Genomic DNA, 25,929 nt, shown 5'->3' with positions numbered 1-25,929 from the left:
ACCCAGTATAAAATGACCACACGCATACCCCCCTTCTTCTCCGACCCTTTCCTCCTGTAACACCCTGACGCTGTTATCCTCTTACGCTTTCCCCTTTCCTCCATTTATTCAATTCTACAATAAATGTATACCTATGTTAACCCGTTTTGTGCGGGGAACCCCTTTTGGTGTTATAGCATTATGTCATGCTTTAGCTATTGAATAGCAAGCTCGTACATATTTGGGTTTTGGACGTATAGCTGCTTTGGGTACTCCTTATATGGTTATGGCTGAGTCACGTGGTGACGTATTGATGCAACACACTCCATATTTGGACGTAGCTCCATATATGGGCACAAAGGGGGGACACACGCACACACAGACACACAGACATGATCTGCTAGGTCTCATAGTAAGTGCTCACTGCGTTCACAACAAGCTCATACACACTAAACCCAAGCGTTTAGGTTATAAACTGTTTTAAACGCATAATTTGTAACACTTTTTAAACGTGTCACAGTGTTTAGATTATAAACAGAAGAACGATGTTTAATCCCTGTAACACTTTTTAAACACATAAACGTGTTTAGTTTTTACAATCAAAGTCAGTCATATAGGTGTTTAGAATTTGAACACTAGGTGTTCTCGTGAGGTGTTCTACTGTATTGTATGAATATTAATAAACACTTGGCATTTTATTTTATTTTATTATTACACACATGGTGTTTAGGTTTAAACGCGTCACATGTTCCAGGGATTGGCGCGCTACGAGCTCGTAGGTCTGCTATTTTTGAAAAATCGAAGAACGACTGACATAGAAACATAGCTTTTTCAGAAAACTGTCTGGATGTGTAGAAGACATTTTTTTTAATCTGATCTCAGGTCAGAATGGAAAACTGTCTGGATGTAGAAAAGACATTTTTAGAATCTGATCTCAGGTCAGAATGGAAAACTGTCTGGATGTAGAAAAGACATTTTTAGAATCTGATCTCAGGTCAGAATGGAAAACTGTCTGGATGTAGAAGACATTTTTTAGAATCTGATCTCAGGTCAGAATGGAAAACTGTCTGGATGTAGTAGAAGACATTTTTAGAATCTGATCTCAGGTCAGAATGGAAAACTGTCTGGATGTAGAAAAGACATTTTTAGAATCTGATCTCAGGTCAGAATGGAAAACTGTCTGGATGTAGAAAATACGTTTTTAGAATCTGATCTCAGGTCAGAATGGAAAACTTGTCTGGATGTAGAAGACATTTTTTAGAGTCTGATCTCAGGTCAGAATGGAAAACTGTCTGGATGTGGAAGACATTTTTTAGAGTCTGATCTCAGGTCAGAATGGAAAACTGTCTGGATGTAGAAGACATTTTTAGAGTCTGATCTCAGGTCAGAATGGAAAACTTGTCTGGATGTAGAAGACATTTTTAGAATCTGATCTCAGGTCAGAATGGGTTAAGCTTGATGGCATGCCTCAAGGCCTTATTTCGGGTGCAAAGTGTCATGCTGTTGGAATGGCCTGCAGGGTCCAGCTGCTCTGATGGAGCGTCCAGGAATAGGACAAGAAGAGAAGCAGGGGGAGAGAGAGAGAGAGAGAGAGAGAGAGAGAGAGAGAGAGAGCTGTGACTCCAGGGACCCCGCCCCCCCCCATCATGCAGTTTGATATGGCAGGCTACAGACCAAAAGGCCCGTTCCATACATGCTTCTACCTTCATTCAATCTACACTGTATAGCCTACAAAATATGCAATAGTGAACTTATTGCAACCAGTAAGACGCGCAAACGCGGGAAGCGAACGCAGCTCATACATATTTGGGTTTTTTTTTAAGTTATTATTTTTTTAAGTTAAGTTGTTTTTAAGTTAAGTTTTTAAGTTAGCCATAGCCATAACCATATAAGGAGTCCCCAAAGCAGCTATACGTCCAAATATGGAGTGTGTTGCATCAATCACAAACAAATCACTCAGCTCCATATATGGGCACAAAGGGGGGACACACGGACACACGCACAGACATGATCTGCTAGGTCTCATAGTAAGTGCTCACTGCGTTCGCAACTAACATGCACGTGCGGGCTGATTGCTGCTGCCTATTAGACTGACTCTTGGGCCTGGGGAATATTTCTATTTGCAAAGCCAACGAAACTCTAGCAGCAGGATTACAAGATGAAATAGGAGTGGTCCTGGTATGGGGGAGAGTGACAGACATGGAGGGAGAGATTAGCAGCTCACAGAGTCACAAACCATGAAACAGAACAAAGACTAAATCTACAAGCTCGTAGCGCGCACAAGCTTGTAGGTCTGCTATAGAGCGACTGACATAGAAGACATTTTTTTAATCTGATCTCAGGTCAGAATGAAAACTGTCAGGATGTTGAAGACATTTTTTAGAATCTGATCTCAGGTCAGAATGAAAACTGTCAGGATGTTTGAAGACATTTTTAGAATCTGATCTCAGGTCAGAATGGAAAACTGTCAGGATGTAGAAGACATTTTTAGAATCTGATCTCAGGTCAGAATGGAAAACTGTCAGGATGTAGAAGACATTTTTAGAATCTGATCTCAGGTCAGAATGAAAACTGTCAGGATGTAGAAGACATTTTTAGAATCTGATCTCAGGTCAGAATGAAAACCGTCAGGATGTAGAAGACGTTTTTTTAGAATCTGATCTCAGGTCAGAATGGAAAACTGTCAGGATGTAGAAGACATTTTTAGAATCTGATCTCAGGTCAGAATGGAAAACTGTCAGGATGTAGAAGACATTTTTAGAATCTGATCTCAGGTCAGAATGGAAAACTGTCAGGATGTAGAAGACATTTTTAGAATCTGATCTCAGGTCAGAATGGAAAACTGTCAGGATGTTTGAAGACATTTTTAGAATCTGATCTCAGGTCAGAAATGGGTTAATAGTGTCCATGAGACGATATGGTTATGGTCGTTGTTGATTGGCATGATCTAATTTGCGGCGGCGTGACATTTCTTTATTATGGGTGAAGTAAAGGTGATGGGTGATGTGTGTGTGTGTGTGTGTGTGTGTGGGGGGGGGGGTGTCCCAAGTCCATTTGCACAGATCTTAACCCATTTAGTACGGACGTCAACATAAAAAATAAAAAAATCTTCAAACTGTTTTCTGAAAAACCTCATGTTTCTGTATCAGTGGTTCTCAATATTTCATGTCAAGGACCACAAAAGATTATAATGTAATATGCCTCCGCCCCCCCCCCCCCCCCCCCCAATCTGAAAATATGTTGTTCCAGAAGCAAAAGATTTGAGTTAAAATGTTCACTCTGTAATAATATACAGTATATTTCAAAGATTTGAGGCACATTTTCACCATTTTTCAAAAACAGCAGACCTACAAGCTTGTAGATCTCATATTAGCTATTAGCTAAATTATAACATAATAATTATAATAATTATTCCCGACCGAACTGGGTTAAGTTACACATGAGTCACAAGTGCAAGGACACGTTGGAGGCTGCAAGGGCAGGGAGGGAGGGCAGGGGGGCAACGAACTCCCAGTGGGATGGATGGGTGGGTTGACAAGAGAGAGAGAGAGAGAGATAGAGACAGAGAGAGAGAGGGGTGCAAGTATCTGTGTGGCGGGTGTTAAGCCAGGGCGTGCATGCTTTTGCGTGCGTGCGTGCGTGCGTGCGTGCGTGCGTGCGTGCGTGCGTGCGTGCGTGCGTGCGTGCGTGCGTGCGTGTGTGCGTGCATGAGAGAGAGAGAGAGAGAGAGACAGTATGGGCTTGGTCAATGTGCAGCATGTGAAATGAAAGCGTATCCATCTAGTGTTAGATGCCCAACTGATCCTCTGCCAAAATAACCCCCCTCAACACCCGCCGACGCCTGCACTGTTTTCTTTTTTATTTATATATATATATAAACGTCAATGAGATGACAGCTCTTGTCCTTTATCTAACCCATTCTGACCTGAGATCAGATTCCGTAACGTCTTCTATACGTCCTGACAGTTTTCTGAAAAAGCTTGTGTTTCTATAAGTCAGTGGTCCTTCGATTTTTGTCAAAAATAGCAGACCTACAAGCTCGTAGCGCGCCACTCGGTGGCGCGCTATGAGCTTGTAGATCTGCTATTTTTCAATAGCTAAAGCATAGCATAGTGCTAAACACCAAAAGGGGGTCCCGCCCAGAATGGGCTATAAATATGGGGGATGGGCATATAAAGGCTGGAACACAAGGGGATGTCAGTCAAAGGGATTATATACTCTTATTGTGGGCACAGCATTACAGACGGGACCCAAAGCAATGAGGTGATTGGTCGTTTTGTCGTCCCGAGCAGGCCGGGGGAAGTCTCTCTCGCCCAATCCTGATCATTGTATCCGTAAAGGTGTGGTTGAGGATGCAACGGGTACACATGATAAATATGGAAGGAGGCGACGGCCACAGTGCTGCGTGTCACACCGTCCGACGTGCACCGTAAAACAGACGTCCTTTCTCTCTTCCGAGAAGAACACTATCCCGTTGTCGTCTCTCTGGTGTCTGTTGTTGTTGTTGTGAGACCAAGACAAGACAGCCATCATGGTAAGGACCGGAGGAGGAGGAGGAGGAGAGGGGACGCTTGGAGGAGGAAGAGGAAGCTTGATTTTGAGGAAACGTTTTGAGGATTTTATTCTCTTTTTTTTTTTTCAATATATTTTTTATCCCACGATTTTGTAACCCATTTTTCACCCCTGTGTCAATCATCTAATGTGATCCTGGGCTCTACACACCCTCCGCCAACCTAGTCCCCATATATGGGGGACAAGGGGAGAGCAACGGACTTGAACTCATGCTTCCTTCATACCCGAGTGTCCAAGTTGCTCCTTTACACCTGACAGGGGGGAGTTTCCCTGGTTGGACGTATAGCGCGTGGGAGGAACACGTTATTCCAACCAGTTCCTTTCCCCTCCATCAGGCGCCCCGGCTGCCCAGGGGGGAGGCACTTTTATTCTTTCTTTTTTATGGACATGGGGAACATGTCAAACGTCAGAAGATTGGGATTTTAGTTGCCCTGAAAATGGACCCCCGAGTTCACACATAGATGCATTCTCAGTGAATGTCGCTCGCTTGCATCTGTACACACCACACACACGCACGCACACACACACACACATACATACATACAGGCACACACACAGGCACACGCACGTCAAGCTAATCCAGCTGTTCAACACAGCCGGGGTGCAGTACTGGATTTCCTGAATAGGTGTTACATTTGGAAATCATTTCTTGCATGGAATGTTATTGTAGATAGGAGGACTAAAAATACTTGATTGAAGTTCTCCTGGTTGGTAGTAAAGTTGTTATAAAGTACCGTACAGCGGATAGTCGTCGAAGCCATTTGTTGCGTTAAACATCTTCTCTCTCGTATTGTGGATTCCAGCTCTTTACATCCAAGCCTAAATTCACTGGACTAGATAGATGTGTTGAACTTACTGTATCATCGATACAAGCCGTGTGTAAACTGAGAGGACATTGCCTGTGTGTCCTAAACGTAACTGAGGACAATCACCTTTACACAAATCCCTCTCAAATCCCCCCCCTGGGACTGTCACCGTAAAAATAGCCTTTAAAGTTGAGCCTGCAAATAGCGTAGCTTGTCGGGTTTGAGTTCAAACAGCGTCCAGACAGACAATACGCTTTGTTGAGGAGGAAGGCGATGAGAATGGAATATAAAGGTTTTCAATGATTTAGAATAGACAAAGTTGAGTAGGATGAACGTTAGGAATACCTGGTTTACAGAATGTAATATGTATATAATTATCATAACATCAGTTCTATTGTCTGACATGATCTGGTTTAATGTTAAATTGTGTGATTCCACCACTAATGTGTAAACTATACTATAATGGTAGTAAAAAGCTGTGTGTGTTTGTGCTCAGGGGTCCTTAAGGGAGTTCCAGGTCCCCAGCTAAATGATAGTTTGGAACCAAATGGACCCTTATGGGTCTGTCACTCTGAGAGTGTACACATGGACATTCTCAAGAGTTAAATTAACATTGATTTTACAATATAATTTGGAGTCTCAGAGATAGAAGAAATGCCATTAAATGGGGGTCTGTCTGTAGACTAATATCATGCATGTCAAACTGGGGGGTCCTTGAAATTAAACGGGTTGAGAATCACTGCTAGAGAACCATACAAATCTTCTCTTATGGGGGTCCCTCATGGCATATCTCTTCAAATGGGGGTCCGCGGGCTAATTAGTGTCAATTTGGGGGTCCTTGACATGAAAAAGGTTTGGGAACCACTGATCTATAATTATGTTGCAGTGTCGGGTTGTAAGAACAATAACACTGACATTCTTCATCGGAATTGTCTTTCCCATTTTAACCCATTTTGGGGCGGGAACCCCTTTTGGTGTTAGCATTATGTTATGCTTTAGCTATTGAAAAATAGCAGATCTACAAGCTCGTAGCGCGCCACCGAGTGCTATTTTTGAAAAATCGAAGAACGACTGACATAGAGAAACATGGCTTTTTCATAAAACTGTCAGGATGTAGAAGACATTTTTAGAATCTGATCTCAGGTCAGAATGGAAAACTGTCAGGATGTAGAAGACATTTTTTAGAATCTGATCTCAGGTCAGAATGAGTTAAGGCCTGCGTGGCATTGACACGTGCACTCAGCTGTCAGGGGGGGATTATTAGACGTGCACTAACGACTGACGCACGACCCTCCTCTACGTCCCAGCCTTAATGAGTGCATTTCAGAGACGACTCCCTTGGTGGCGTCATGTCTCGTTTGCAGTGGCGTGCACAGACATTTAGAGGAGCAGGTGCTCAAGTGAAAAAAGGGCACCTTGTGCAGCGCGTGGAACCGGCTGGTTGCCTTAACCCATTTTGGGACTAAACCATAGGACTAAACCCATAGGGCTAAACCAACTGTGCGGCGACCAGCGCCACATTTCTTTTGCAGGCTGCCAGTAGGCCAAGGAGGTTTTTAACCACACATTTTATAGTTTTTTAAGTCATACTACGCTATGTAACTTTGTCAATTCAGCCCACCTTTAAGTCTGTTCTTCATCTCCCTTCAGCCCACCTTTAATTCTGTTCTTCATCTCCCTTCAGCCCACCGACGCCCAAAGTGATGCTCGCTCCTTCCTGAGCGAGGAGATGATTACAGGTCAGTGTTTGAGTCCTGCTACACTCTCACTCCACAGCTGATTAAAACACATGATTACAGGTCAGTGTTTGAGTCCTGCTATACTCACTCCACAGCTGATTAAAACACATGATTACAGGTCAGTGTTTGAGTCCTGCTACACTCTCACTCCACAGCTGATTAAAACACATGATTACAGGTCAGTGTTTGAGTCCTGCTATACTCTCACTCCACAGCTGATTAAAACACATGATTACAGGTCAGTGTTTGAGTCCTGCTACACTCTCACTCCACAGCTGATTAAAACACATGATTACAGGTCAGTGTTTGAGTCCTGCCACACTCTCACTCCACAGCTGATTAAAACACATGATTACAGGTCAGTGTTTGAGTCCTGCTACACTCTCACTCCACAGCTGATTAAAACACATGATTACAGGTCAGTGTTTGAGTCCTGCTACACTCTCACTCCACAGCTGATTAAAACACATGATTACAGGTCAGTGTTTGAGTCCTGCTACACTCTCACTCCACAGCTGATTAAAACACATGATTACAGGTCAGTGTTTGAGTCCTGCTACACTCTCACTCCACAGCTGATTAAAACACATGCTTACAGGTCAGTGTTTGAGTCCTGCTACACTCTCACTCCACAGCTGATTAAAACACATGATTACAGGTCAGTGTTTGAGTCCTGCTACACTCTCACTCCACAGCTGATTAAAACACATGATTACAGGTCAGTGTCTGAGTCCTGCTACACTCTCACTCCACAGCTGATTAAAACACATGATTACAGGTCAGTGTTTGAGTCCTGCTACACTCTCACTCCACAGCTGATTAAAACACATGATTACAGGTCAGTGTTTGAGTCCTGCTATACTCTCACTCCACAGCTGATTAAAACACACGCAGGCCTATAATCTAATTCCCTGGTTTCTGTGGCAGTGTTGTTTTTGACAGCACTTAGTTTTAGTCATTAGTCTCTTGAATATAGTTTTCATTTAGTTTTAGTCACATTTTAGTCACCGAGAATGTTTTAGTGTTTAGTCTAGTTTCAGTCGACTAAATCTACAGTTGATTTAGTCGACTGAAATGTATTTTGGCGGGGCCTTGATGTCGTCGTAATGACTGATTTTACACTTGTAGACAAAATCTACACATCTACAAGCACACAGCTTGATTGTGAGCTTGTAGATCGGCTAATTTCAGCATGCAACCAAGTGTAAAATGATGTAGAGTAAATACTGGATCTTTTGTCCACTAGTCCATTCCTAACATTTTAGTCTAGTTTTTATTTGTTGATAGAATTGACAATAGTCTTTATAGTTTTAGTCATCATAGCTTAGTTTTCATTTAGTTTCAATTTAGTTTTTGTCAGTGGAAAAAAAAAGGTAGTCGGCAAACATTTTACGTCTTAGTTTTAGTCGACGAAATCAACGCTGTTCCGTGGCATCCTGCTACTTCACGGATTAATGTGGAAAATGATTGATCAAGTTTGCTGATAAGTTTAGTTAGTATTGTAGTTGATCCGTCAAGTTAAGTACGTTACATAATGTGCTAACGTGATTATGCCGTCCTGTCCTCCCACTGGGGAACATGCATTTGGTTTTTTTATATTTTTATTTCATCCCACGATTTTGTAACCCATTTTTCACCCCTGTGTCAATCATCATGCGGCCCGCGACGTCATCTTCTGCGGCCCGCCTGCCTCAAGCAAAAACAAATGTTTTTTTTTTTTTTTTTATGTTTTTTTTTTTTTTTTAATAGCCAAAATATACTAATAAGTAATGCTGCTTGATATATGGAACATGTACCTTCATCAGAGTGGAGAATATAAGTATAAATCAAGTTGAGCAAAGCCACTCTTCTCTGCCCCTCTCTCTAACAGACACAGTTAACGATTGCTTGTTAAGTGCCTGCCAGACAGACAATCAGATGAAATGAAGGCAGGTGTAGAGTAGAGTGTAGACTAGTGAACTGAACATGTTCTCTTTATATCAAGTACTTCATACCAGCCCCTTATGAAACTACTTCTCCCCAAATCCAAATGGATTTCATTTTCCATCCTGAATGGCAGTAACTAGCATACAATGAGAACTGAGAAGATCTCCACAAAGGTTTACTCATCAAAACTGATTATATAACTGTAACCCTCAAAGCATGCACTCAACATAATGGTTATGTGACCATGGCATGTGCATAATATAAAATCTTATACGTTTTATCTGATATTGATTAATATGGGGGGTGGGTTCAATTAATCGATTATTAATCGGCAGAGCTGTCGACTATTCGATTTGGCTGATGGTCACTTTGTGGCATCCCTACAAGTTACAACAAGTGAGTAAGTGACTATCTCTCTCCGCAACTGGTTGTGGCCCCCATCAAGTGACCTTTTGACCAATGCGGCCCTCACCCCAAGTTGAGTTCGACACCCCTGATCTAATGTGATCCTGGGCTCTACACACCCTCCACCAACCTAGTCCCCATATATGGGGGACAAGGGGAGACCAACCTAGTCCCCATATATGGGGGACAAGGGGAGACCAACCTAGTCCCCATATATGGGGGACAAGGGGAGAGCAACGGACTTGAACTCATGCTTCCTTCATGCCTGAGTGTCCAAGTCTCTCCTTTACACCTGACAGGGGGGAGTTTCCCTGGTTGGACGTCGTAGCGCGTGGAAGGAACATGTTATTCCAACCAGTTCCTTTCCCCTCCATCAGGCGCCCCGGCTGGCCAGTGGGAGGCAGTTTAAGAGACCAGGATTACGGCATGTTTTTTGTGAGGGTATACCTACCCTAGGGGACACGGGGAGAACATGTGAGGGTACCTACCCTAGGGGCCAACCAATGTATTTGATCTCTTCAGAATTCAAGGCTGCCTTCGACATGTTTGACACGGATGGCGGCGGAGACATCAGCACCAAGGAGCTGGGCACGGTGATGAAGATGCTGGGCCAGAACCCGTCCAGAGAGGAGCTGGACGCCATCATTGAAGAGGTGGATGAAGACGGTGAGATCTTGTCTTTTAACGTTCACCCTAGAATAGAGTGAAACGACCATATTCTCTATGAACGTTTATGAATGTGGAATTTACATAGAAAGCAAAACGGGGTACAGTATGGCATTTTGTGCCCCCAAGAGTGTTGAAGGTTGAAGACAGAGTGTTTTCTCTGTTCTCATTGGTCAGGCAGCGGTACCATCGACTGTGTTTCTCTGTTCTCATTGGTCAGGCAGCGGTACCATCGACTGTGTTTCTCTGTTCTCATTGGTCAGGCAGCGGTACCATTGACTGTGTTTCTCTGTTCTCATTGGTCAGGCAGCGGTACCATCGACTTCGAGGAGTTCCTGGTCATGATGGTGGAGCTGCTGAAGGAGGACCAGGCCGGCAAGCCTGAGGAGGAGCTCTCTGAGTGCTTCCGCATCTTTGACAAGTAACTACGACAACTACGGAATTACTGTTCCGTTATCCACATGGTCCACCATTTAGTTACAGTGAAAGACATTCACTGGACTTCTGTGTGAAAATGGCAAGACTCTCAGTGTGTGCGTGCGTGCATGCGCGTGTGTGTGTGTGTGTGTGTGTGTGTGTGTGTGTGTGTGTGCATGTGTGTGTAAATGCGCGTGTCGATGCTTGCATGTGTGTGCGTGTGTGTCAGTGCTTGCGTGCGTGTGCATGCGTGTGTGTATGGGTGAGCGGTGTGCGTGTGTGTGTGTCCTCAATTGTGCATGCGTGTCTATGTAGGCTAGACTAATGTGTGTGTTTGTTTTTGTATAGTACTGTATGTGTGCAGGTCAGGAGGTGTTTGTATATATCTATGAGTGAATGTATAATCTAACCATCTCGTGTTTATTTGACTACATTATGCAGGAGGCCACCAGGTATGAAATCATTATTACATGTTGACTGCTTCTGTAATGTTCAGAACTAGAGGTGATTGCCTCTCATTTGTCCACCAGAGGGTGCTGATTGATAACACATCATAGGGTGCTGATAATACATATCAGTTATCAGTTGATAATGTGATGATGTATATTTTCAGCACCCTCTGGTGGACAGATTTGTCATAGCAAGCAAAATAATGTTGCTGTTCTTGAGTCTGAGAGGGGTTTTAAATTGATATGTTGTGATGTCTCTGTGAGTGATGCAACTTGACACCGTTTCTTTTCCCTCTTTACCTCCTTTATGATGAATTCCTGTTCTGTTCTTTGCCTATATAGAAGTGTCTATTTGTACGTCTCTAAATGTCTTGATGAATTGAACAAGCGTAATGCTTTATTGGGTCGTCCACTCACAGTTAACAGTCTTTGTATATTGAGTTGTATTGACAGAAATGTACTGTAATTCTGCAAACTGTTAACCCATTCTGAACGGGAAACCATTTTGGTGTTTAGCATCATGTCGTGCTTTAGCTATTGAAAAATAGCAGATCTACAAGCTCATAGCGCGCCACCGAGTGGCGCGCTACGAGCTTGTAGGTCTGCTATTTTTGAAAAATCGAAGAACGACTGACATTTTTAGAATCTGATCTCAGGTCAGAATGGGTTATAATCAGACCAGTGTGTGTCCCAGTGGAAACCTCGTATGAATCTGATCTCAGGTCGGAATGGGTTAATAAATACTTCAAATCAATCAGTCGATGTTTTTGTGTGCCAGGAACGGAGATGGCTTCATCGACCGCGAGGAGTTCGGAGAGATCATCCGCCTCACCGGTGAGGGGCTGACGGAGGAAGAGGTGGACGAGATGATGGCTGACTCCGACGCAAACAAAGACGGGAAGATTGACTTTGACGGTGAGATGATTCAGCTCTCCATCCCCCCCCCCCCGCCCAATTTACCACGCATGCATTTATATAGAACAACAATGACCCACTGACATGAGAGGAAAACCCACGTGCTTGCGCACAGTTTACAATTTAGGCATTTAGCAGACGCTCTTAATCCAGAGCGATTTACATTAAGCAATTAACAAAAAAAGCATTTATCAACAAACATGCATACACGCACGCGCGCATACACGCGCACACGCAGACACACGCACGCGCGCATACACACGCACGCGCGCATACACACGCACACGCATACACACGCACGCGCGCATACACACGCACACGCAGACACGCACGCGCGTACATGTTAACCACTTAAGCCCTCATACATGGAATAGAGAAAATATCTAGAAAAATCGTCACTATTTTTGAAAATGTAAATGACCCAAAAATTCAGCATGTTTAAAAATTTGGACCACCACCTCATCCAAACAGAACATGGCTGACCCCGAGGCCCCCAGGTGGGTCAGAATCAGAACCATAGTGATTTGGACCACCTCCACGAGGCCCCCGGGTGGGTCAGGACAGAACCATAGTGATTTGGACCACCTCCACGAGGCCCCCGGGTGGGTCAGAATCAGAACAGAACCATAGTGATTTGGACCACCTCGTCCAAACAGAACATGGCTGACACCAAGGCCCCCGGGTGGGTCAGGACAGAACCATAGTGATTTGGACCACCTCCACGAGGCCCCCGGGTGGGTCAGAACAGAACCATAGTGATTTGGACCACCTCGTCCAAACAGAACATGGCTGACAACAAGGCCCCCGGGTGGGTCAGAACAGAACCATAGTGATTTGGACCACCTCCACGAGGCCCCCGGATGGGTCAGAACAGAACCATAGTGATAGAGGGTATGGACATGACATCATCGTACCTGGAAGTTATGCAGGAACGCCCACTGAGTGGCAAAAAGCTACTTTTTTCTGGCCTTGACATCCTAACAGAACATTGCATTAAACAATGTTAAACTCATCAACATTGCAGCTGTGTACGAAAAGCTTGAATTATCCTCTTTCTACCTGCAAAGTTTTTGTTTCATGAAAATCCACCATAGAAACGTTATATGAGCTATACCTTCTGTCAAGAAGAAATGCCCTGCATTTGATTTATTTAATTTTTCTAAGTGTCAGAGTTTGGAAGTGCTTGTTTTCAATAACACAACATCTCGCTGCCTCCTGCATTATGTGTGACATTTAGAAACGGGTGGTACGGTCGGACGGTTGAGTGATTTCCAACGAGCGCTCCCAAACTCCAACACTCCTAGACCTAGAATGCCTGTGATCATTTAATTATACTTCGTACATTTTCATCAAGTATCATATTAGGCATAGATACGTCTCACTGAAATCCTGTTCGGGCTTAAAACCGGCGGCCTAAATGTGATGAATGCTCCGTTTGTACTCACCCATTAAATAATTCCAAAGACGTGGAGTGAAATATGGTCCTCTAGTTTTATATCCATGTGAAAGTTCTGGCACAAAACGCGTATTTAGTGAATTATCTCCACTTTTTCACGAGATGCACACGGACATCTTTCTCCGTGTGCATCTCGTGAAAAAGTGGAGGTAATTGACTAAATACACGTTTTGTGCCAGAACTTTCACATGGATATAAAACTAGAGGACCAATATTTCTCTCCACGTCTTTGGAATTATTTAATGTACAAACGGAGCATTCATCACATTTAGGCCGCACATCTTAAAAGTTCTACCAGAAATCAAGGAGGGTGATCTATGGCTCATGCATGTGAAATACTGTATTATACTGTATGTAACAACAAGAGCCGTTCTAGGGCTACAACACTCCATGCTGCTTGTAAAGCGACTACATGAGAAACTGTCGCTGAGAGGCGATGGGATGGGCCATGTTGTCAGACGCGCTCTGCTTCACATACAAAAGAAATTCGCTGGATCCAAAACAATGCGTTTAAGGGTTTATTAAAGTAATATGAATGACTCAAAAAAAGGTGCTCAAAACATAAATCCAAGTAATCACAGCGATCAACATAAATAAAAATAAAGCGGTCAACAAAAAGTATGGCGTCCCACACACCCCCTCTCTCTCACTGTGTGTCAGCCAGGTGAACAGGCCACCTTCTTGAGTGAACCAGGTCCGCCCCTATGCCCATGAATCAATCACATTAACACCAGTGGCAGTGACAGCCCATTCATTTCATTGACCAAAATATTACAAGAATCCAATTCATGGCTCCTACACTGCTCAATGTTCTGCCACTCAGTCTAGATGAGGGGGGGGGGCGTGAGCTGATGGGATAATCATGCATGTGCATACTCTCTATTAGCAATTATATATCCAGACAGAGCGATTACAAGGTGCAAGTCAAGATGCCATGGATGGACACTATAGTCAACACACAGCAGGCTGAACGGTGACGTAAATAGAGTGCAAAGACAACAACACAGTGCTAAAGCTAAAGTATCAACACAAAACCTTCCGTCTGTCTAAACAACACCAATATCACTGTAGGGCCAATATGCCTTTCTTTCTCATTTCACCAGAGTTACAGTAGGCCTATACGTTTGTTCAACACGCTCACACTTGGGACTTGTGCGTCTTAATTGTTGTTTACTCACTTGTTGTTGTCGATGCTGATTGACGATGAGATGACTGCAAGGTTGATTTGTGGCAGGAGTTTGTGTTCATGTGTGTGTGTGTGTGTGTGTGTGTGTGAGTGAGTGTAAAGGTTTCAAAATAAAAACGGGGGGAAACAAAACAAGAACGGGCTCCAGACTAAATACTAAATAAAGCCGGTCTCAAAGACAAAAACAGACGAGCGCAGGGTTCAAATAAACAAATAATGAAGTATTTCTTTCTTTCTTTCAATTCAAACTGCGCTGTTACTGTTGAAATCTGTATCTCTATTCTCTACTACTGGCGTCTTTCCATCCACACACAGCTGTGGGCCTGTGGCTTAATTAAAGGGAACCATGGTGCCATTTTCCAAGGCAACCAGTGGGGGGCGCCATTTAGTCACAAATATATTTAAGTCACAAATCATTCTTAGCATTTGTGATCAAGCGTGTGTATCTATTCTATCTAGAGTAAATAACCATGTGAACAAGTAGCTGACCAAAATACATCTATATAGTATTAAAATAAATCACACCCGTGTGAAGTGAGGGGCACTAATATAGTCTAACTCATGTTGATTAGGTGATGTAATGGTGATGTAAAACAAACATTAAATGCCATTAAAACAATACAGTACGTAATGACTGAGAGACAATATTTCCCTTCATTGTCAATGGCGTTTTTAAAACGCAGTGGGGTTTTACAGCTTGGCTCCACAAGAGGGTGCTGTGAGCTATGTTCAAGAGCAGGACAGTACAGTGTGTACACACACACACACACACACACACACACACACACACACACACACACACACACACACACACACACACACACACACACAGCACAGCACAGGCTCACACGCACACACACACACACACACACACACACACACACACACACACACACACACACACACAATGCTGAGATTAGGTGACATACACTCTGTCCTGCTCTTGAACATACCTCACAATACATTTATAAATGCTTTTACTGATCCTCCCACACATAATAATAATAATAATAATAATAATAATAATAATAATAATAATAATAATAATAATAAAAGTTACAAAACGTCAGTGTTTCACCTTTCCACCTTCATCTCTGTGTGTTTTTTGTCCCAAAAATGAATGCTTTAGTGTGTAGTAGCAGCAGCTCATATTTATACCATTTCACAATAAAGTGCAGTTCACCTCCAGCATGGACTTTGAGAGGATGAGTCATCTGTTCTCTAGTAGACAGCCAAATTGACTCATTAAATACATAAATCACCCACAAACCTGTAATTACTAGAGACACATACTGTACCCCTAATAAAATACTACTGGGAGCTTAAGAGCGGTGTGCGAAAATCCTACCTTCTTTCTGTATGTATTTTTTTTTTGTTCAGCACCCGTCAACTCTTTTTTGTGATGTGCGTGCTTCCATTTTAGATCTTATCACATACCCCTATTGGCCTGAATATAGCCTAAAGACTATTTTGTTTTCCAATGGAATTATCCTAAAAAAACAGGGTCGTATTATAATCGGGGACTATAGACTATTTGACATTCAATGATCTGTTTCTACAAATGAGTCTTGACAAATGAAATAGGTGTCATCTTAAAATCAGAGTCGTCTCATATTGGGTACAATACGGTGTGTATATATATATATATATAGACCCAAACATACTGCATGGTTATACCTGCAAATATGCACAAACATCTAAACCTTCCCCGTGCTCATAATATGCTTTCTGTGACATGGGAACCCGGGGATGAAAATAGCAGAGAGCTGAAATAGTCTAAGAATGGATGAAAATAGCAGAGAGCTGAAATAGTCTAAGAATGGATGCTTAGAAAAACAAACACAGACAGCTGTTATTCTGAAAACGAGTGTGTAGGTCAGTGGATTTCAACCAGTGGTCCGCGGACCACCAGGGGTCCTTGAGGGGGTCGAGGACCCCCAGGGGTCCTTGAGGGGGTCGAGGACCCCCTCAAGGACCCCCAGGGGTCCTTGAGGGGGTCGAGGACCCCCAGGGGTCCTTGAGGGGGTCGAGGACCCCCAGGGGTCCTTGAGGGGGTCGAGGACCCCCAGGGGTCCTTGAGGGGGTCGAGGACCCCCAGGGGTCCTTGAGGGGGTCGAGGACCCCCAGGGGTCCTTGAGGGGGTCGAGGACCCCCAGGGGTCCTTGAGGGGGTCGAGGACCCCCAGGGGTCCTTGAGGGGGGTCTCCAGGTGGTGGTCCCCAAGCTAAACGGATAGTTAGTAACCAAATGGACCCTTATTATATAGATCTTTAACTCTTGAGAGCGTAAGAAGTTAAATTATTGTTAAACATCTGCATCAGTTAATTTACAGGAACTCTACACACAATTAGAAGAATTGTCATTTTGATCAACGTTTGCTAGCCTGACACCTGAATTTTCATTTCGTTTCACTCCATTATTGAAATAAATCGCCTGATCATAATTTTTTAATGTGGCTAGCGATTCAGGGGCTGGAACCAGGCTAACGTTTGCCTGTTATCCTCTCCTAATGGTACCAACACCATGTTGTCTCTCCTAATGGTACCAACATCAATACGGCGTACATGAGGACAGAATCTTATATCCAACGACTACAAAATATTCTAAGATCTTGCTTGGGCTACATCTCATCAAATGGTGGTCCGTGGCTCAAATAGTGGGCCTTGCGTTGAAACCCCCTGCTATAGGTGAACGTAAAAGGCTTCATGGAACTTGGTTTTACCGTCCATATAGCCTGCAATGTTGCAGTGAGATAAACTGTCATTATGTTATATTTAGTCAAAGAAGAATTAAAACAGTTTGACCAATCATTTCATCATTAGTTATAGGCTAAGTAAGGCTATACTTATTCAACGAATATTTATGAAAACACAACACAAAAACACAATATTAACTTCATTAATAATTTCAATTCACCCTATTTCTAACATGGGCACATGTTATCTGTATGTTATGTTATGAGATGTATAAGCAGATGCTATATAAGTTAAAGAAATAGAACAACAATCAGCATAATTATATGGCTATATCTTGCGCCACCCCTTAACCCTTATCCATAAACTAATTTGCTATTTTTTCTTACTATCTTGAAAAACCTTTTAAAATAGTACAAATAGCCGATCTACAAGCTCACAATGTCTCTATATGTAGATCGGCTATAGTTGAACTATTTTTAAAAGGTTTTTCAAAATAGTAAGAAATGGCAAATACGTTTAGGGATATAGTGCAAGATGGAGCCCCCTATTCTATTTCCTCCATTTGGGCAATTATTATTATTATTATTATTATTATAATTATGATGAGGAAAAGTATCATCATTTATCTTTCAGCTTTCCTTAAACAATATGTTGGCTTGCCCCACTGGTTGGGCATTCATTCATTCATTCATCTGTCCGTCCATCCGTTTGTTCATTCATTCATTCATTCATCTGTCCGTCCATCCGTTTGTTCATTCATTCATTCATTCATCTGTCCGTCCATCCGTTTGTTCATTCATTCATTCATGGTTTATTTGATGGTTGCTTGGCTGGATTGACACTCTTTTCTTTCTCCCTCTCTCTCTCTCTCTCCCATTCAGACTTTGTGAAGATGATGGAGTGCGTCCAATGTAACTAGAATCTAGATCAACCTGCCTTATAGTGTCCAATGTGTAACTACAGATCCTAACTGCTTGGACAGAACACACAAACTATAATCTCCAACATAAATCTCGACTAATAAGATCAACTCCTTTGAAGACACGAGTCCTATACTTGTCAAAAACGACAAAATGAATCCACACTAAAGACCCAGCGAGATTATAAACACGTGGCTGTAAAGACAAGACAATTAGAACTCTCCCCGTTACAGTAGAAGACCTCCCCCCCTCCCCCTCCTCCTCCTCTGACACCCCCCCCCCCCCCCCCCCCCCCCCCTCCCTTCTCATGTCTCATGCCACCCGGCACACGGGGGTGTAATATAGTGTGGGCAGTCTAAAAATATCCGTTTAAACCTTTTAAGACGAAGACCCTTTCCTCTGGCTGGCTGTCTCCTCGCGTCGGGCCCTCAGCTGTCTCTTATTGGCACCTGCTGCTGCTCAAAGAGAGAAATGCTACACCCCCCGAGACCCCCACCCACCCACCAACCACTCCCCGGCCCTCTCTCTCTCTCTCCCTGACTGACTGACTGTAGTCTCTCTCTCTCTCCCTCCCTGACTGACTGATTGACTGACTGACTGACTGTAGTCTCTCTCCCTGACTGACTGACTGACTGACTGACTGATGGTAGTCCCCTAGCTGTTCCTCAAAGCTCTCAGCCATCTTCTTGTCCACAGTACTTTTTTGTTTTGTTTGTGCTTTCTTAATAAACCAAACTCTCCTCTGTTTCCTCTTCTCTGTTCATCATTCCAAACTGGTTCCCATGCTTATAGCTATACCTATACCTGCTGTCTAATCTTTATTATTTTATTATTTCTGTTTGGGTTGGGTTGCTTTTTCCAGACCTTATCGTGTGTGTGTGTGTGTGTGTGTGTGTGTGTGTGTGTGTGTGTGTGTGTGTGTGTGTGTGTGTTTGACATTATTTGCTGTTATTTCACTTGCATTGCCCTAATATCAGGATATGACCTGGTTGGATTTGCTAATACTACTGACAATGTGCACATTTGACCACACACAGACATAGACATGCAAACACACGTGCACGCGCGCGCACACACACACACACACACACACACACACACACACACACACACACACAGTCATGTTCTTGAATATTCCTCACAACATACTTCTAATTGCATTTACTCCTCCCACACAAACACACACACACACACACACACACACACACACACACACACACACACACACACACACACACACACACACACACACACACACACACACACACACACACGTTCACAGAAAAACATACACAAGAACACACGTTCATTCAAGGGCAGTACGTTCCACTCCCATCTCTATACGAACAACACCTATAACTAAGAGCCTTAAAACGCATGACTTTGAAATGCTTCTGTTTCTGTCTGCGTAGAGATTCCCCCATGTCACGTCTGTCTGTCTTCGGCGACACCTCAGGAAATGTAATCTGAGATGTCTCGAGGAATGATCATGAGAGAAAAGTTGAATTGAGCTTTTCATCCCCCGGGCCGGCCGTTGGGTCCTCTCCACTTTGGTCAAGCAGCTGATGGCAGTCTTCAGGAAGCTGTCTGTCTCCCAACTTAGAAACGCAGCGCTAGCAACACCCCCACAGAGAGGAGGGAGTCCTCTTTCCCCCAGCGGTGGCTCACAGGCACAGGCCTGAGAACAGAACAAAGTGAACAGGTTATACGGCCACCTGGCACAACAGCATATAAACGCTCAATAGGAGATGTGGAAGTCAGAGGAGCATCCTGGGAAAAAAGATTCTTCCATCTGCAAACTGCAGCCTGACTGTTGAGTATAATATAGCCTACAACAGACCCCCTCCCAACTGCAGCCTGTCTGTTGAGTATAATATAGCCTCTCCCAACGCCCCCCTCTCCTCCCTCTCTCTCCTTAAAAACCATATCGCCCATCCTTCCTCTTCTCCGTCTGTATCCCTTCTCTCTCTCTCTCTCTCTCTCTCTCTCTCTCTCTCTCTCTCCCCCCCCCCCCCCCCCCCCCCCCACACACACACACACTCACACACACACACACACACCCCTGCAGGAAGCCCCCTCCATACAAGGAGCATCAGGTTGTGTTTATCTGTGATGTGTGATTTCAGGAGGTGGGCAGTGGGTGTGAGAGCAGCCAAATTGCCCCCCGGGCGGCCCGGATGGGCTCTCATGGTCTCTGCTGTCCCCACTCAGCCCCAGGATCAGGGCTGCTATTCAGGGCTATACGACACGACCAGGAGGTCCTCCCTCCAGGCAGGCCCGGGCCTACAGAATGTTTCTACCGGGTTTTTGGTTTCACCGTGGCCAGAGTGAAACTCTGGCATCATCACACAAACCATAACCCCACTTTATGAGCCCCCCCCCCCCCCCCCCCCCATCTCTGCTCTTATATCTTTGAGGCCTGCATGCACAATATGCTACGATTTATACGCTTTAAAATGAATAAAGTGTATTAACCCATTCTGACCTGAGATCAGATTCATACGAGGTTTCCACTAGGACACACGCTGGTCTGATTATAACCCATTCTGACCTGAGATCAGATTCTATAAAAATGTCAGTCGTTCTTCGATTTTTCAAAAAATAGCAGATCTACAAGCTCGTAGCGCGCCACTCGGTGGCGCGCTATGAGCTTGTAGATCTGCTATTTTTCAATAGCTACAGCATAACATGATGCTAAAACCAAAATGGGTTCCCGTTCAGAATGGGTTAAGAGTAGATTACGATTTCAGTCAAACAAAATGTGAAGACGACCACCATGTATGAGACAAATCTCGTGAGCATTTCTCATCATACTCAAATAAAGGACTGCAGGAACCCCATTTGTTTCAGGGACAAAAAAAAATAGCGAAAATAGCTGATCTATACAAGCTCTCAACGTGTCACGCATGCAGCTGCGACGTGTTGAGAGCTTGTAGATCTGCTATTATCGGGGCGCAACCCATCACTCTTTATCTACTGGAGTGTATAACGACATGGATTTATAAAGAAATTTGTTCAACGCTAAAAATGCTGCGTTCAAGTTCAGGAGGAAAAAAAAGCAATTCTCCTGAATGCTGCCTTCCTTCCTTCTGGCATGGCATGGAAAGGAGAGGAGTGGCATTTATTGCATTTCTTCCACCATGTATACAGTAAACGCTATACATTCGTGGTCTGGGAGAGGGCAGTTGTTTTACAGACGGGGTAAAAAGGGGCAGGTGGGGTCTGTACTGTAGCCCCCTTTGATGTCTATGTGTGCACGTCGCTGGTTTATTTTTACCTGGCACATTCCAGCAACACCCCCACGGACGCACCTGGAAATGACATCATAATGACTTTAACAAAGCATTATAATCATGCTCTCAAATGAAAGTATAGCATCTATAGCGTCATAATATGAGACGTTTACACTGAGATATGCTCAATCAACTGTACTGTGCCCGACCCATTCTCATGTGAGATATGCTCAATCAACTGTACTGTACTGTACTGTACTGTACTGTACTGTACTGTACTGTACTGTACTGTACTGTACTGTACTGTACTGTACTGTACTGTACTGTACTGTACTGTACTGTACTGTACTGTACTGCCCGACCCATTCTGTGAGATATGCTCAATCAACTGCACTGTGCCCGACCCATTCTGTGAGATATGCTCAATCAACTGTACTGTACTGTACTGTACTGTACTGTACTGTACTGTACTGTACTGTACTGTGCTGTGCTGTGCTGTGCTGTGCTGTACTGCCCGACCCATTCTGTGGAGGCCTCTTATTATGGATACCTTTTTACATTTACTGGACCGGAAACCCCTCTTGGTGTTTTAAGCATTATGTTATACTTTAGCTATTGAAAAAATAGCAGATCTACAAGCTCATAGCGCGGCACCGAGTGCCGTGCTACGAGCTTGTAGGTCTGCTATTTTCTTTTTTCAATCGTGAAAATGTGCCGCAAATTTGGAATATATATTCTTTCAGCGCAAATATTTTTAACTCAAATCGTTGCTTCTGGGGGGGTCCCTATAGAACAACATATTTTGAGATGAGGGTCGGCGGCCAAATACAAATATTTTTTGGGTTTCCTTGACATGAAATAGTTTGAGCACGTACCACTGACATAGACACATGAGGGTTTTTTCACTAAACTGTCATGATTTAGAAGACATTTGTTTTCTCCTATAAACTCCTAAACTCCTAACATAAACATATACTTTCTCCTAAAAGTATAGTTTTTTTTTTACTACTTTTACTATACTTTTTTGATGTCACTGACATGAACAGACATGTCCACGCCACGCCACATTGTGATTGGCCCTCTCAGTTGGCAGCCAGAACCCCTAAAAGTTCAGGGTTCTAATTCTGGAGGCCTAGCTGTGACGCCACGGGGGGGGCGGGGCTTAGGACGCACCGTTTAAAGTGTGTGTGAAATCTCACTTGGCGTCTAGTCACTCTGTCGGGGTTCACACGGATTGAACGACTCTTTTTTTTTCTGTGGATATTTGGGGGGAAAAAACTAATCCGCAAACATGGTAAGATATCCTAAACAATTGTGGAAAAAATATTTCTCTAAGCATGCTATATGATCAACCAAACACTCAAGTTAACATTTATGTATTTATAGCCTACAACTTGTAGTTTCATGTTTTTTTTAAATATATATATTATATAATAATAAATGCATGAGAAATTCAAATGATAAATGTATAACCTTGCCTGATGGTGCATGTTTTGTCCCTTGAACGATTATCGTGAATGTATACAAAGCTATAACATTTGCTATTGGTTGGTGACACTATCAACTTTAGCCTAGTTTAAAACAGTTTAATTTATCTTTCATGATTGTGGTAATTAAGAGCCTTGGCAAAATAACAGCCTACGTTCAGTGGTTGTTCTATTCTTTAGTGTAGGCCTACAGAGCTCAAAGTTAATCCTTGTCTAAACGAAGTTAATTAATACTCAGTGCTGAGTGGGGACTAATTTAGTGCCCCATGGGGGGCATCAGGTGGCAAGATGCGGCTCCAGGGTGCGGATTCTGCTGACGCGACAAATTCCACGGGATTGCATATCCCCGTTGCCTTATACAGAGAGCCTAACGTGTTGAGCCTGAAATAGCCAGGGCTAATTTTCACCATAGCCTCTACAAGTAGGCCTAAGTTAGAACAGATGCTATACAGTGGTCAATATAATATGTTGACCACTATAGCCTCCAGGAAATGATTGAATATATTACAAAGAAAATAATCGAATCCATGCTGCAAGGCTGCCTATATTAACAACATGGCTAAGATAATGATCAGTGACAGTCACTAAATAAGTGACAACATCAATTGTTTAGTATAGGCTAATTGTGTTTTGCCACTAATTATGGCACGTGCAATGTAAGGCTATCAATAATACAATACCCCAAAAAAAGACAATTAAGGGTTTTGACGGGAATAATAGCGTAGGCCTAGGTGTGCGTAAAATGGGCCCATCTTCTTGACAATGAAGTGCCAACAACAATGTCCTGTTTTTACAGACTGACTCACAACAAGAGGCCCGCTCCTACCTGAGCGAGGAGATGCTCGCCGGTGAGTCTAAAGGCCTAGAAAAGCCTTGTAAACTGGTCCATACTTACATTACATACAGTGTACATTTTCCACCACGATCACAATGCCCTGATATTCATCATCATCATACGGAAATTTCGATCCGTTTCTCCAGAGTTCAAGGCTGCCTTCGACATGTTCGACACTGACGGCGGCGGAGACATCAGCACAGCCGAGTTGGGCACCGTGATGAAGATGTTGGGCCAGACCCCGTCAAGAGAGGAGCTGGACGAGATCATCGAGGAGGTCGATGAGGACGGTGAGCACCACCTGGATAGATAGATTGTCATCAAATTATTAAAAAAAAAGATATTTTCGATATTTTTTCATCTATTGTCTATTGAAAACTGGTGCGCAATTACGCAATTTACGCATCAGGCCGCAGGCTGCGTTTGTTTTCTTTACCTGCTGCGTGCGAACAGAACATGTTGGACAATGAATGATTGTTTTGTTTCGGACCTCAGGCAGCGGTTCCATCGACTTCGAGGAGTTCTTGGTCATGATGGTCAGGCTCCTAAAGGAGGACCAGGCCGGCAAGTCTGAAGAGGATTTGGCCGAATGCTTCCGTGTGTTCGACAAGTACGTGTGACGTCATTCTTCGTGCGGAAATCAGTTTCATTTACTCATATTTAACGCTTTCCTTGCTTTCCTTGGGTGTTATTTAGGTTTTAGACAAATCCTTTCTTCTTCCTCTTTTGTTTAACCCTGGGTGTTGTTGTTACTGAACGCAGGAACGGAGACGGCATGATTGACAGAGAGGAGTTCGCCCAGATCATCCGCAGCACCGGGGAGGCCATCACAGAGGACGAGATCGACGAGCTGCTGAGGGACGGAGACAAGAACTCTGACGGCATGCTGGACTTTGACGGTAGGCCAGGCTCTCCTCCGACCTCACCACCTGTGTTCACTTCATATTATAACGATGATGAATGTGCTCAGTCACCATGCAACATGAAAACAAAATACACATTTTTTCTTATTGCCACAACTCAGTATTTATACCCTGTTCCCTCTTGTTGTTTATCTGTCCAGAATTCCTCAAGATGATGGAAAACGTGCAGTAAAAACACAGAGACTCATGGACATTCCTCCTCCCCCTATCCCTCTGTCGACCCGACGCCCCAACCAAGCAAACACTGCCCCCTACTGGTTCAGTCCCCAACAGACAGCTAGGGCACCTCGTCCTCCCACCCTATCCCTCCTGTCCACCGTACACCTGACGCCCCAAACAAACGCTCCCCTACCTTCCTCCTTCCTCCTCCTCCTCCTCCTCACCTGGTCCACTGTGCCTCTGTCCCCAGCAGACAGCTACAGGGCAACCTGGTATAGGGGTCTATATAGCCGGCCCGGGGTAATCTAGTAAGAGACGCTTTGATCTCGCCCCAAAGCGGGGTGCTGCTATGTATGGGGCTATAGTTCCAAACATTTGGAACTATCCCATTGTGAGTTAGAATGGGAGTCAACGCTATAGTGTCGCCCACTCTCCTACTATAGATTACTCTGAGCTGGCCTTAACTTTTCTCCAGCTTGCTCCTGTCAGCGTGCACAGTATACGGCTCACCGACACTGCCCTGAAACTGTTCCCCCCTGTGACAGGACAGCGAGACTGGGATGAGGAAATTCACTGCACAAACACACACACAGACACACACACCACTGTGGCGCATTGGCATAGGTGACCCCTACTCATAAACACCGCCGCTAAACCTCTACTCTAGATGTAGTCTAGAAGATAAGACTTGCAGCCTTGTTATCCGCTGCGTAGACCAATGAATACTGAAATAAGTATACATACAAACCATTTAACTGTATACAAAAACAAAGTAAATTTGATTGAGCAAGATAAATAAATTAATAATAAAACACATGACTTTGTGTAGTTGGTCTGACATATTTATGGTCTGTATTCAGATTTTTTTTGTTTAGAGGAATAATCAATAAAATGTTTGTTTCTTATTTTTTCATTTTGTTTGACCCACAATAATCTTTGTCTTTGTTTTGACAACGTACGAGTGTATTTTAACCCATACTGGGCGGGAACCCCTTTTGGTATTATGTTACACTTTAGCTATTGAGAAATAGATCTACAAGCTCATAGAGTGGCACAGAGTGCCACGCTACGAGCTTGTAGATCTGCCATTTATGAAATCTTTGAAATGTATATTCTTTCAGAGTGAACGTTTTGAACTCAAATCTTTGCCTCAGAGAGGTT

At 43.6% G+C, this 25,929-nt stretch overlaps 2 protein-coding genes across 2 annotated transcripts; both read left to right on the top strand.

The window, feature by feature from the left end:
* Positions 1-4,357: 4,357 nt before the first annotated feature.
* Positions 4,358-18,878, top strand: LOC308315300 (troponin C, skeletal muscle-like). The gene is made up of 6 exons (XM_080763218.1): positions 4,358-4,513; positions 7,042-7,096; positions 9,950-10,093; positions 10,400-10,514; positions 11,738-11,874; positions 18,093-18,878. The coding sequence occupies exons 1-6, from the start codon at positions 4,511-4,513 to the stop codon at positions 18,128-18,130; spliced, it is 492 nt and encodes a 163-aa protein (XP_080619344.1). The 5' UTR covers positions 4,358-4,510; the 3' UTR covers positions 18,131-18,878.
* Positions 18,879-22,548: 3,670 nt separating this feature from the next.
* tnnc2.2 (troponin C2, fast skeletal type, tandem duplicate 2) lies at positions 22,549-25,673 on the top strand. Its single transcript, XM_080763219.1, has 6 exons — positions 22,549-22,658; positions 23,648-23,699; positions 23,833-23,976; positions 24,182-24,296; positions 24,449-24,585; positions 24,750-25,673. The coding sequence occupies exons 1-6, from the start codon at positions 22,656-22,658 to the stop codon at positions 24,779-24,781; spliced, it is 483 nt and encodes a 160-aa protein (XP_080619345.1). The 5' UTR covers positions 22,549-22,655; the 3' UTR covers positions 24,782-25,673.
* The last annotated feature ends 256 nt before the right edge of the window (positions 25,674-25,929 follow it).

The sequence above is a fragment of the Protomyctophum bolini genome, assembly GCF_963924005.1.
Source record: "Protomyctophum bolini genome assembly, chromosome: 5".
NCBI lineage: Eukaryota > Metazoa > Chordata > Actinopteri > Myctophiformes > Myctophidae > Protomyctophum > Protomyctophum bolini.
Note: the sequence above shows the minus strand (reverse complement) of the source record. Positions and strands in the feature narration are given on the sequence as shown.